Source organism: Podarcis melisellensis, assembly GCF_964234715.1.
Source record: "Podarcis melisellensis genome assembly, chromosome: 9".
NCBI classification, from domain to species: domain Eukaryota; kingdom Metazoa; phylum Chordata; class Lepidosauria; order Squamata; family Lacertidae; genus Podarcis; species Podarcis melisellensis.
The window spans coordinates 28384942-28398948 of NC_138541.1; the positions used below are offsets into that span (position 1 = coordinate 28384942).

Consider the following 14007-nt stretch of genomic DNA (forward strand, 5'->3'; position numbering starts at 1 on the left):
TCTTTGAATGATAAAAAGCTGTATCTGTAAGTGATTAAGAGTTACTTTATAGTCACAGTTTCAGCTCTGTTGAAATAAATGTGTAATACAAGCCACACATATTTCATATTCATTCCATCCAGTAACATCTTTCTTGTTTTGTTTCTTTAATTGCTGTGAACTGCCAGACCCCATTGCTAGACTAATCCACTGAATTTTCCAAAAGGTGCAGTAATAAAAACAAACAAAACCATCTGGAAACACACATTTGTTTCTTTAGAATATTTTGTTAAAAATATTACTAGTTTTAGAGACTTGTGGAGAGTTTAAAAGAAACTTGCTAAGAATAATATAACACCGATCATGAGCAGTTCTTAAAGAAGAAAATCGTTCAATTACTCCCTCCCCTTTCTGATCCTCTAAACTCATCTCTAACTCCAATTGTCACTACAAAATAAAAAATAAAAAAAATTCCTTCCAGTAGCACCTTGGAGACCAACTAAGTTTGTTATTAGTATGAGCTTTCGTGGGCATGCACACCTCTTCAGATACACTGAAACAGAAGCCACCAATTGTCACTGAAACTGGAAAAGGAAACCAAATCAATGAAGTCAATTAGGATGTTTAAGTCCCTGCAAACGACAGTTTAAACTTCAGCTTGAAAGAACTTGTTTGAGTTTTGCTTTGGTTAAACTGTGGTGGTGATGTGGGTGGAGACAAATGCCAGAGTCCCATATCCTGCAAGTGGTTATGCTGCAGGAAAACTTTGGAAGAGACTACAGGATCACAAGCTGGAAGAGGGAGAAAAGAAGCTATTTTTAAGTAATAGGCAGCCTCTGGGTTATTTCGAGCCTTCTTCCTTTTCCTGGTCTCCCTCAGCCTCTCCCACAACTACTGTCTTCCAGAAGATCACAAGGAAAGGCTTCAGGGGTGCTGCGGCAGCAGGTAGAATAACGTAATGCTCCTTCTTTGGAGTAATGAGAGGGTCCATAACTTTGGACAGAAGGGGAGGAAAAGAGAAGGGGAACCCACCTAAGAACCAAACTGTCACGCCATGCGAGAACAGACTTCAGACAGGAGCGCTCCTGGAAACTCATCGCGGGTGGGGAACGTCTCCTGACGTGGTTCCGCCAGCCAGGGGGGCTTTGCTCAGCCCCTCAGACGCTGCCCCTTTGGAGGGGCGACGGGGGCGAAAGGAAGCCTGATGGGCAAGTCTGTGAAGCTGCGCCGCACCCCCGCCCTCGCCCCGGCGCAAAAAGAAAAGAAAAGAAAGAAAGCTGGCTTGATCTCAGGTTCATGCCTCTCTTTCCCCTCCAACAGCACGAAGAACCCTTCCCAAAGTAAAGAGGATAATGGGAAGATCAGACACGGGATGAAGCAGACTGGCAGAAGGCAGATTTGCCTCAACAGATGACGAGAGAGAGAGAGAGAGAGAGAGAGAGAGAGAGAGAGAGAGAGAGAGAGAGAGAGAGAGAGAGAATAGTATTTGGCCAACCTGAACTTAGAAAAATCAAGGTCAAACCCCCCAGATTTTAATGGCTGGGATTGCCTTAGCCATTCTTCACCTCAGATTCGGCGCGCGTGAGAACGATCTACTCTGTTAACTGTAGTCCTGTCCCAACATTTAATATCACCGTTTTAATTAATCCGGCATGAGGAGTTCTCTCGATATCTTTCATAGCAGCTACTAACTTGCATCGGATCTTGCGTTGAAATTGGGGCTCGGGGCTGGCTGGGGTGTGTGTGTGTGTGTGTGTTAAATCGGAGAGCTGGATTTAAAAGGTGCCGAGAGGTAACTAATCCGCTTTAACTGATCTGACATCAGACAGCAAAACAGATTCGAGGCTACTGCGCTCCAAGCATCTCTCCCCCACCTCCCGCGCGCCTTTTCTCTCTGGTACGAGTACTCGACCGGGGTGCATTTTAGAGCCAAGGAGTTGGACTGTCTGGCTCCACAAACAGGTGGAGAGGGAAGTGAAGACGGGGCGGGGGAGGCAGCTTTCCAAGAGCCAGCCTGTCCCAGGATCTCTCGCAGAGGGCGCTGGATCGTAAGGCTGGGTTTGCGCGCGCAGCCTCCCGGCGAAAGAGCCCCGGGCGGCGCACAGCTGAGTTCGGCTTGTGCGGGGCAGGCGCCGCCGCCCGAAGCACGGGCTGCCCTTACCCGCTGCCCTTACCCGTGTCCCCCCTCAAGTGTCCGCAGCCCGCCATCCCCCAAACCTGCTCTGCTCCCGCTTAGGCTGCTCCTGTCTGAGCTCCTCAGCCCGGCGAGAGACGAGAGCCCAGCGCGCCCTTCCATGGTGCGAAGCAGCCTCCAGCCGCGCGCGCCAACCTCTCCGCTCTCGGCTCCTGCTTACCTGAACGGCCAGCCTTGATTGGCCCGCGCCGACTTTGCCCCAAGTTCTTCGCGCGCGCTTCTGAGGCGAAGTGGCGAGGCGGGCTCTGAGAAGAACCGAGCGCGACCGAGGCTCCTTGTCGCCCGCGAAAGAGCGTGAGGAGAGGGATTTAAACTTCCCTCGAAGTCGCGAAGCTAGAGTTCCTTCGTCGGTTCCCTTTTTCCGTTTTTCAGCGGGAACGGCAGGCAAAGCCCGGGCAGGTCCTTCCCATTCTTCAGGAGGAGGAGAGGAGACCAAGTCAAGAGGGGCGAGGGGTGAAATTGCCTGGCTGGAGGCTCCCTTCGCTTCTCCCACAGTTGTCTTTCTCGTGTAATGTTTAAAAAAGGAGCGAACAGCCCAGCGCCCAGGAGCTGAGGGGGATGGCGCCTGTGTGCGACTCGCTCGCTGCCCGCCCGCCTGAGTTAGGAGTGTGTTGTTCGCGCTGAATGTCACTTGAGTGCAGCCTGGGAGAGCCGCTCCCCCCCCCCCCATACACCCCGCCCGCTACTTTCCCTCCCTGGCCCTGCCGCCTCCGCCGCCGCCACACACGCGCTCTCGCGCACACACAGCGCGCGCGGGGCCACCAAGCACCAACCAGGCGCCTGGGCAACGCCAGGCAAAAGCCTATCGCGCGGCCGCCTCCCCCCCCCTCCCCTCCTTCCCTAAGCCTCGCCGATTGTCCCGGAGGGAGCGCACGCGGCAGCCCACCCCTCGCGCGCGCGCTCGCTGGCTCGCTCCTCGGCGGGCTTTGCCCTCAGCCGGGGGAAAGCGGGCAGGCGGCGGAGGGGATTCGTGATTCCTTCTCGTCTGCTGCCTGGGTTTAAACTCTCTCAGGGACGACGGTTCCCTCAGACCTGGAGAGTGGCCGAAGTCACACAGGCTGAGGCAGGTGCGGCAGAGACACACAGCCACAACCGGCCCCACACAACTCGGGGGGCAGAACTTGAAAGCTGCCCTAGAGAGAAACAGGCCATTAGTGTCTCTGTCCCCCTGCTGAGGGCAGCAGCAGCAGCTCCCTAAGTGTATCTTCATCCCCAGTTAAGGTACCTGATCCTTTTAAGGTGAGATTCCAGGGAGGAGCCTGGGTCTTCTACAAGTATAAAAAGTGTGTTTGAGCTGCTTCACGCGCTTTGGGCCACGTGGGAGTGTGGCTAATGTCAGAATGTAGAAGAGAACGGCAGGTACGTTCTAAGACTGACGTATACATTATAGATAGACATATACACACAAACCAATTAGCCACGTATATGATATCTGGACGTGTCTACAAAGATAAGAGTTCAGTCTGGTTCTGCCTCACAGCAGACTTCAGTTTCTTTCACAGCATGAGGGTTTTTGTTGTTGCTAATTACCTTCTAAACAACTGTCTCAAAGCGATTTACCCATAAGACAATTTAAAACCCCCAAACAACAAATATACCTGTATGCTTAGGGTGCATATAAAGATCTAAAAGCAGCATGTTAATATAATTTAAGATTTGCATTTTATATTAAGGAGTAACAACTCTCAGCTTTCTTCCCAACGGTTTGTGAAAATAACATGTTAATATAGGGGCAGACAATGGTGTCAAGGTGATTGAAAGTGGTTTGAGAGAAGCTCTGTTTTCCATGATGCTCACACTTTTTGGGGGCTTCAGACTGTCACATAAACTCCAGTCAAACAGACTTTTCTCGATTTTGAAACTATACAAGAACCCACAGATTTGTTTACCAGAGACACAGATTGCCACTCCCTTCTTAAAACAACCCTCAATTATCTGGTGCTGGGGTCAGTTTTCCAAGACAGTACATTAAAATTTAAGTTTCAGATGTGCTGGTTGGATTGTGCTGAAACCACTCTCACAGTTTCACTTATTCTCCCCTCGCCACACAGTGTACACACTCTGGTATTATATGTTCCTAGCTTTACTACATTTTGAAATCCACTTGGAGAAGTAGCTAGGAAATTAGTATATCGTATAATTCTTGATACAACTGCATTGTGATGCCATCTTATTGTTTTCTGCTTCAGTACTACTGTGGTGTTTTCTGCCCTGGGAAGAAGGGCTGATGGAAATTTAATAATTAACAACAATAATAATTTTCAGCATTCCTCCCCATGACAATTTATAGACCAAATCTTATGATTCAAAGCATTACAATGCCACTCTGATTCTGAAAGTTAAAAAAGAAGAGTTAGAACATAAAAAGAAATATGGTGTAAAACACATTTTTAAAATCACATATCTGTATATATTTATCGATATGTTAAGCACCATCTATGCCTATCAGGCCACTGCACCTTTTGGCTTATTCTTGAGTTTCTTGAATAATCTCCAGCATATCTGCAGCCTTGCTTTTTTCATGAAGTAGGGAAGGGTGAACAGTGGTACTGGGGTAGTAAGTAGAATGAGAATGAGAGCGAAAAAAAGTGCTTGCCTCATTTACAGTTGTGCATAATCTCCATGTGGCAACCTGGCAACCACCCAAAAGCAACAGTCCTCAATATTCATACATACCTGAAAGCGATGGAACTTCCTTCTAAGTAAAGGATCAGGCTGCAAGTCTTGCAGGACTGGCCACCAGCTTTAGCATTGAATTACACTTACTAAGGCAGAATCTATTGTGAAGCATGCAGGTCCTTGTGAGACGCAAGTGCAGGAGAATTTCCAGATGGATTTGGCTTGATGTCTTGATACCATGCCTATTGGTTTACATGCAGATAATGAAAGCCAGTTAGTAAATAAAAAATAAAAAAATTGTGGGGGGGGGGGTGGAGTTTAAAATTTGGTTACTTTTTTGCTTTTAGGGAAGCTTTTAATGTTTGATGTATCATAGTATTTTAATATTCTTTTGGAAGCCGCCCAGAGTGGCTGGGGAAGCCCAGCCAGATGGGCGGGGTATAAATAAATTATTATTATTATTATTATTATTATACAGTAAATTTTCAGGGGGTCAGTTTTTGTTGGGACAAATGTTGACAAAAGGAGATAATTCAAGTGTGTGCAAGCACATCCACAAGTTTTGGAGTGCACATCCATTCAAACAAGGAATAGTAAGTAGAAATTATGTCCCAAGGCTCATGTCTAAAATCAAAACCACTTTACACACAGCTCTTTCATGTCTTTCCCCACGTCCCCCAGATTAATATCTTGCTTAGCAAAGAAGGTTGTTCTCTGTGTTATAGCAAATCAGATGGCACCACGGCTCAGGCTATAAGTGTCTTGGTCATTGTATCACATTTGTTTTGTTTTATTCATGCTATCATTTATAATGACAAGGAGAGTAAAAGTTCTGAGTGTCCTAACAACAATATCAATTAAATAAAAAGAAATAGTAATCTGTTTTGGCTTTTTAGAAGCAGGGAAAAGGCACTATTCATTAAAAACCCAATTCACTGTGAAGTATTTGATCCAATGCACCTTTAATGAATGTTCCAGATTTTTGTTGTGTACATATAGCACAGCACAAATGTCACTGTCTATAACATTCAAAATGCACCAAGGCTCATTTGGAACCTAAACAAGTATTTGCAAGTTTAAGTATGAGAAAAAGTCACAGATGGGGAATTCCTCAAGATGTCTCTTACCAGAAAAGAACCAGTCTGTTGTTGCTCCTGTGGAAAATAAAATCAAACAAGCCACCACAGTAAGAGCAGCCTGAAACAATTTAAGAACACTGGCTAATTAGAAGATTATAATCTTGGGAACTCTTCCTTCTGAAGAACTGCTAATTGAAAATATCCACAACACCATCTCATCCGTCTCACACATAAAATTCCTCCTCAGAACTAAATTTTGCTGCAGTACATACAAACATCAGAAAAGGCAGTTGGTACCTTCATCTGAGATCATGCCCACCGGTTATTGGTGTGCAAACAAACCCTTTGTGCATCCAGAATTTCATGCTCACCTGTTTCTTTCCCACCTACTTCTTTACATTTAAGCCCACTTCATAACCACAACCTCCCTGTATGGGGGGGACACGGGTAGTGCTGTGGTCTTAACCACTGAGCCTCTTGGGCTTGCCGATCGGAAGGTTGGCGGTTTGAATCCCCTTGAGGGGGTAAGCTCCCGTTGCTCTGTCCCAGCTCCTGACAACCTAGCAGTTTGAGAGCACACCAGCGCAAGTAGATAAATAGGTACCACAGTGGTGGGAAGGTAAATGGTGTTTCCATGCACTCTGGTTTCTGTCATGGTGTTCCATTGCACCAGAAACGGTTTAGTCATGCTAGCCACATGACCCGGAAAGCTGCCTGTGGACAAACGCTGGCTCCCTTGACCTGAAAGTGAGATGAGTGCCGCAACCCCTAGTCGCCTTTGACTGGACTTAACCATCCAGGGATCCTTTACATTACCTTCTGGGTCTGATGGGAGTGGTGATCCAAAACACCAAGAGAGCTATGGGTAGGTGAATGATGAGCTGCAGACTGTTGACTGTAACTTGGGCAAAAGCAAATTGTGGAGAGGAACAGAATGACAGAATGCCCTCCTCCTTAATAGCTTCTACCGCATGACTGGTTGACAGGAAGGGACCCTGAATAAGGAGCGCTCTTGTGAAGAGGTGAGTATATGCTACCACATTTTGTTGCAGGTTCCACTTGTCTTTCCTAATCCAAAATGTAATTAATAACTCTTATTTATTTGCAACCAATCTGTATTAATACTTAATAAATGCAGTCTTTGCATGGTAAACACTCCTTCTTTTTGTTGGACACAAAACCAGCCCTTGCTGTAGTGAAATCATAGTCCTGTAACCTTGATGATTTTTGATTGAATCAGAGCTTTAAACAGGAGAGTTTGTCGCATTACTATTGAAAAGTGCTAGCATTTGTTTTAGTGTGCCAAATCTGATTATGATGTTATAAAATTAGATCAAAGATGAATGGCTGTACAGTAAAAATCCAAAAACTGCATGTGCAAAATAATGAGAAACAGGGTTCCCTTTCCTTGCTACAAACACAATTTCTGAAGTTATAATTATACTCTGTTGTGGGGAGAAAGGGGGAGGGGGAAGAGTAGAACTGTGTTGTTTGGGGTTATTTAAAGATGGCTTGAAACCACTTTCACAGCCAGAACCTACACATGCTTACTCAGAAATAGACCCCACTGATTTCAATGGGACATTTCCAAGTATGTGTATATAGGGAGGGCTGCAGCTGTGCTGTAGGATCTCTATATGTCCATTAAGAAGTTTCATTGAATTCATAGGGATTAATTCCCAGTCCTGGGTACATGTGGCTAGCGCAACAGCTTGTATATCTGACACTGAAATGGCTTAAGAGTTAAGCTCCTCCCAGAGAAATTGCAAGTAGGAATGTCTCTTTAAAAAAATAAGAGAGTTTTTCAGGTATAAGATGGGCTCCCTAGTCATATTGGGTTGAAAGGTGTACCAGTACTTTTGAAAGTGGCACATGTGCCTCCCATACACACACACTTAATCTGATCTGGCCAGAGTGAAATTGTCATGTGATCTTTACAAAAATTAAAAAATTAAAATCTGACATCACTTGTTTCTGAAAATGTACACAATACCTCAAATTGAATCTTTTCCCTAAAGAAATCTGAAAGCAAAGTGACCCTGAATATATGGCTTCCTTGTGGACTTCACTTCCCCATTAGTAACCTGCAAAATTATTTGGACATCCTGGTAGTCCCATCACTTTTTGGAACTAAATAGAATGTCTCATGGAGGGAGCTGTTCCTCGCAGTGTCATGTGGCCCTTGAGTTTTGTTTTCATGTTGGGGCTGCCCTGAAATATATACCGTATTGGCCCGAATATAAGCCACACTTTCCCCCCAAATTCTGTGAAAAGTTAAAGTGTAGCTTATATTCGCGACCTTATGCCACCGGCAAAGCTTCCCTCCAGGGAGCAGCCTGGGTATTGTCATTTTTACTCCCCCCCCCCTCAATTTTAAAGGTGTGGCTTATTTGTGGGTGTGGCTTATATTCGGGCTAATACAGTAAACCAAATATTGTCAAATATTCTTCAAAATGTTTCGCCTGAATAGAACCCTCCAGATTTGCTTCTGTTTTATCTTTCAGAGACAGCTACGTCACCTAACAACACTTCTTTCCAGGTGCTCACTTGCCTGCAGTTCAAACAAGCCTGCTTAACCTGGCTGCTTTTATTTTGAAGAAAAAGCAGCCATGGTGGTTCTGTTTGGAATACTGTACATGCAGATCAGGGCCCTGTGCTGGTTTTCTCGTGGAAATTGCTCCCTTCTGGCTCCTTTCTTGAATGTGCTATTTACTGGGTGCAATCATGGTTGTTTAAACACCTGACAAATGTCCTCATGAGAGGGAAAGAGGCTCTGTTTCTGTTCTGGGCTGGCTGGTTCATCTGCACAGCAGCTGTGAGGAGATCAACACACGCACACATTTCATAAATGCGCACTGCAATGTGGCATTGGCGCCTGTGTCCCTCTTCAAGGAAGAAGGGATCTACAAGGAACGGCAGGAGGCAAGCGTTTTTGTTCGCAGTACACACTATTCACAGCAGAAACATCTGCTCTACATGACACATGAGGTCACCACAAACACATGAAGACTCAATATGCATGTATGCGCTGACATAGTTTACTTGCGTGCAATAGCAACTGCTTTGGCTGGGAATTGTTCTATACAATTCTGGTTGGCTAGCCAGTGCTCTTGGGAAAGAAGCAGCATTGCCTAGGTCAAGGACAGGGCACTGTTTTCAGCCTGACGAGTGAAAAGACTTGGTTCACATAGAATAATACTTAGCTTAGGGCTGGCCCTAACCATGAGGCATAGTGAGACAACAGCAACAGGTGGTTGATGTTGGAGTAGTGTCAGCAGCCTCCAAGCTCTTCCTCCTGGGTGCCCAGCTGTTCCCTTCAGTTGTCACATTCCTTTCCTGAGCCCCTGAACCTGCCTGCTTTCTCAGGTGTGCTGGTGGATGCTAGTCCATCATTAGTGTAGAAGAACACTCAGTCATCTTCTAGCAGTGGAACTGAGAAAGGGTGCCATCTTGTCCTTATCAAGCAGCAAAATGTATTGGGCTGGCCCTGGCTAAGCCATGTTTAGCAAGTGACAAATTAAGTTGTTCCACAGATGATCAAGCAAACCATGAGCATCTGGGGTGAGATGGCCAAATAAACCATGGTTAAATTTGAGTTCTGGGTTCACACATAACACTAATCCACATAGGCACCAACTCCTAGGGGCCGAGGCAGTGATTTATGTGCTCCCCTAGTATAGGGACAGCCACCAGTTATTTAATGATGAGAGAAATACTTTCTGCAAATGCCCAAGAGACCCTCTTGCCTTTATTGCTGCAGGCTTAGAACAAAGTCCTGAAAAGCAAAATCATTCCTAGTGTCCAGAGCTTCAATGGCACAGTGAAATAGTCAAGGTAAGTTGAATTTAAAACACACATATTTCTTTTTGTGTATGTGCACATGTATAATAGCATTGTGCTAGATTCTGTTCTCTTATAGGAATTCCTTATGTGGATCACCTTTGTGTGAATAAAATTACAAGCAGGAAGCTTCGTTTTGCACACCTAAGCAATCTGGCAAAGTAAGGCGTTAAGAACTAATTTTATGTGGTGCAAATTCATGTATGCAGAGTGCAGAACTGACAAAAAGGCACAGGCAACAAAAGTATGACATAGTACTTGTTAGCAAATAATAAAAATACATTTTTTAGTTTGCATTTATCCAGATTCATTTCTAGCTGCTGCAGTGTTATAGCTCTTTTATGTTATTTTAGTATGTATGAGGTGAGGTACCCCACTTTCTATGAGGAAAACCAGATTCTTTTTACCGCTGCTGATTCACCAAGTGTGTGGAGGAGTTTCTGTTTGAATCCTACTTCCACCATGCTAAATTTATTTCGAAACCTTCTTACTGCTGCCACCATATATTTATACCATCTCTTAAACTGTAACCCAGTAACTGTGGTACTTTTGAGGTAGTACAAAACCAGACAGGCCTTTATTGTTTCTTTTGGGGTTTTATACGTTTACTGTTGTTACAAATATACATTAAGTTCAACGGACAAGCTCCTGTTTCTATCCCCTAGCCCTACCTGTCTGGAAATTGTTTACATTTGGTGGTGTACTTTTTGACGTGTTTTATTTATTGTTTATGACTTCTGTTATGTTTGTAATTATGTAAATCTCGTCATGTTGTAAGCTGCCTTGAGCATAGTTACAACTGTACAATTGTAAAATGATGATGATGATGATGATACTCAGGGTTTGTTTTTCCTTCAGAATGAGGCACAGTGGAGAATGTAGTGTCTTCATGATACGTGGCTTATTTACACATATATACAACCTGAGCCTGTGATGGAGGGGTTCACAGCATTAACATGCCAAGTGAGCCTGGTTTCTTCCATAGCCACAGCCTTGGATCCGAACAGAAACCAAACAACATTCTGTCTCACTTGGTTTTCAGTGTGCTGCTTTGCCTCTAGCTTACATCACTGCAAACTCTATGCTCCCAACTCCAGCTTTGTCCTTCTATCTGTCTGTGAGTTTGAGGGAATGGGCCATGCCCATTTACCATTCCCCTTAATGGTCCATCTCCACTGGCGATCACCTCACTAGGAAACTAACCTGTTGTATATTTTCACACTGGCTGGATCCTGGGGTTAGAAAGATCTCGGCATGTAGCTGACTTCCTCCCCCTAACTCACAACAATATAAAATTGGGTTATACTGGCGTTGGACGACTGGTCCATCTAGCCCAGGGGTCAGCAAACTTTTTCAGCTGTGGGCCGGTACACCATCCCTCACACCTTGTGGGGCGCTGGACTATATTTTGAAGGGGGGGAAATGAACGAGATGCATTTTAAATAAAAGCACACATTCTACTCATGTAAAAACACCAGGCAGGCCCCACAAATAACACAGAGATGCATTTTAAATAAAAGGACACATTCTACTCCTGTAAAAACACGCTGATTCCTGGACTGTCCGCGGGCTGGATTGAGAAGGTGATTGGGCCACATCCAGCCCCTGGGCCTTAGTTTGCCTACCCATGATCTAGCCAGTATTGTCTATTCTGATAGGCACTAGGTCTTCAAAGCATTAGGCAGAGACTTTTCTTCCCAGAACGTTTCTGGGGTGTTCTGCATGCAAAGCATAGTGCTATCTGCCACAGAGTTATGGTTCCTCCTGTAGTTCTCCCAGATTGTTTGTTTCATACTTAGTCTGTCTACAAAGATGCAGCTTCTGATATACTGGGAACCATGTGTGTGAAAGGGCACCTGTGCACCTGATTCCTAGACTAAGTTTAGTCTAACACCTTTGAGGGGAAATGTCTAATTCCCAGCATTGGATCTGGAACTGCATGACAGGCACAGAACATTGGACAATGCTGCCAACTTGGACACCGTATGGAAAGTGGGATAATTAATGCTGCCCTTTGTTACCCTTGACAGGGTGAAAGAGTAGCCTGGAGTTAGGTTTCACACCCTTCCAAATCAGAGACCTGCATTTTCAAAGCTGACAGCATTAACAGACTTCTGAGTGGGCAGGAATGTTCAAATACATATACATTTAGCCTTGTTGAAAGGCCATTGCATATCACGGGATGAAAGAAAAGTGCAGCTGAGCCGAATAGTGACCTTAGGTTTTGTTAGAAGGGTGAATAAACACAGCCAGGCTTCCAAATTAAAAACGCAACACAGTTTTTGCAAGATACATTTTAACATTTTCACTGTGAAAATTGGCATTTCCTTAAGAAAGAGGCCATACCTTAACTGAGTAGGTTTTCACAGAAAGTCTGTAGATCCTGAGAACAAAATACAGCCTTAATTATGGATAACATGCAATGTGAACTTCTTGACAAGCTAAAGTTAGCAAGAAACATACAAATGAAAAACAGAGCGTCGCACGCACAATGGGTGACCAGCAAGACCCTTTGAAGCCCTTGTGTTTGTTACTGAGTTTACCAGATGGCAGCACCCTTTAATATCTCTCTGAGGTGCTGACTTGCATTGCATCATTCCATCAGGGAACTGAAGCAACTGTTATTTTGATTTCTTTTTGCAGATTTTTCACATGATAATTTCACTTTTGTGTCAAAATGCCACAAACACTGAGATTGCCTGTAACGGCCGAAAGAAACTTAGAAGAGTTTGTTTTTAGGAAAAGAAACTTTCATAATATTTGTGTTTTCAGTTTTGTATTTAATGTGGTATACAGGTATTTGTTAATAAGTACTTAAGAGAAGGGTCAGGCTGTTTACTGGTATTATTCTCTGATCTGCACTGAGTGGGATTTTTCTAGCCATACCACCCATGTTGATAATTGCAGTTATCTTGGGTAAACTGTTATAAGAATAATTATGAATCACCAATTCACTCAAAAGTATCATGGTGGCGTGCAATGAAATAATGAAAACATAGTAAAATTATAAGTTCCCAAAATACAGAAGAAATGACGAACACTGAATCAAGTTAATTCTGTAAAAACACTTGTGGAAATGACCACAAGAATTGTAGGTGCCTCTCTGATTTCAATAGCAACAGGGGCCCCAAAGTCTTAGATAGCATAGAGATTAAATGGATATTATTAGGTAAGTTTAGATAAGTTTATGATACATTAACATGTTTGTATAGTTACAGAGGCTACAAATGGGGTCTGAAATAGGAGTTTCAGAGAAGGGGAAAAATAGTTGTAAGAGAAAGTATACACCACCAGGGAACTTGGAAAGATATATGGTGTCCGTGGTGTGTCAGCATCTGTGGAAAAAGCTGACAGGCAGGCCTAAAAGTCATTCAGCTCTAAACCTTGTTTTCTTTGCCACACTTGAAGGTTTTATTAGCTTTCTGTCAGACGCTGCAGGTTTAAGGCTGAGGGCTTTGCCCTCCCTGCAAATTATACATTTTCCTCTCTCACCCATTAAGCAAGCGGTCTGACTTCTGTCAACTTTCATAATTAAGGTGTTTTTAACTCCTTTACATCTGTGATGCATAAAGAAGGGGGGGACTTTCAATGAAAAAAAATGACCTCTGGAAACATTCAGCAAAACTGAAACCCATACAAAATAGAGATTAAAGGATCAAGAAAGTTTGAAAACGTCACTTAAGAGTGTGACAAATTATTTATTTTTTCAGACCCTAAACTTTAAAGTAAGCAGCGCTGGCTGCAGAAAACAGACAAGTGATCAAAAACTGCTCAGTTCCATATAGGAGAGAGACATGTTCTTTGAGAACCCAACCTGAAAGTTTCAGCAGTTGATTTAGACAGCATCATTTAAAACAACACCTCCATCTAGTGGCTTTATAACGCACAAAAAAGTTAGTAAATTCTTACATAGGCTTTCCTGAGTGTTTTCACCTATGGACCTCCCTCATACATAGTGTCCTATCACCTGATCATTGTTCACTAGAAAATAAAAAGTAGAAGAGAGGCTTTTGTAATGCAGATGAGTGTTCTGGCCAGTTTAGTTTGCAGTCCTGTTACAAACTTAGGGCAAAGTTACACATAATGTTAAATGTGGGTCTTTGCATCTAATGTAGGAATGGGCAAATCTTCCAATTACTATTTCGCTCAGTTTTGAATTTCTTTTTTGTCTTAAGTTCAATTTTCCATATTTGCACATTAGTTTGCACTTTTAAAAAATATTCAGCATTTATAGTGGAAATATATGTGAATATACATGTTAGTATGCAGTTTTGCCTGATATTTTCCTAATATCTG

At 43.7% G+C, this 14007-nt stretch overlaps 2 protein-coding genes across 3 annotated transcripts in view; one reads left to right on the top strand and one right to left on the bottom strand.

Moving 5' to 3' along the window:
• NDNF (neuron derived neurotrophic factor) overlaps positions 1 to 2814 on the bottom strand; it is a 35781-nt gene extending 32967 nt beyond the window's left edge. Inside the window, exon 1 of one of the 2 annotated variants that reach the window (XM_081926295.1) lies at positions 2334 to 2814. Coding sequence is in view for 1 of the 2 variants with exons in the window: in XM_081926294.1 (XP_081782420.1) it covers positions 1012 to 1076 (65 nt within the window). In the remaining variant the exon portion in view is untranslated. Of the gene's footprint in view, positions 1 to 1011; positions 1092 to 2333 lie in introns of those variants that run through there. The other variant, XM_081926294.1, reaches the window with a different exon arrangement.
• Positions 1 to 14007, top strand: part of LOC309377774 (dynein light chain roadblock-type 2) — a 384929-nt gene that overhangs the window by 260192 nt on the left and 110730 nt on the right. The window lies entirely within an intron of this gene.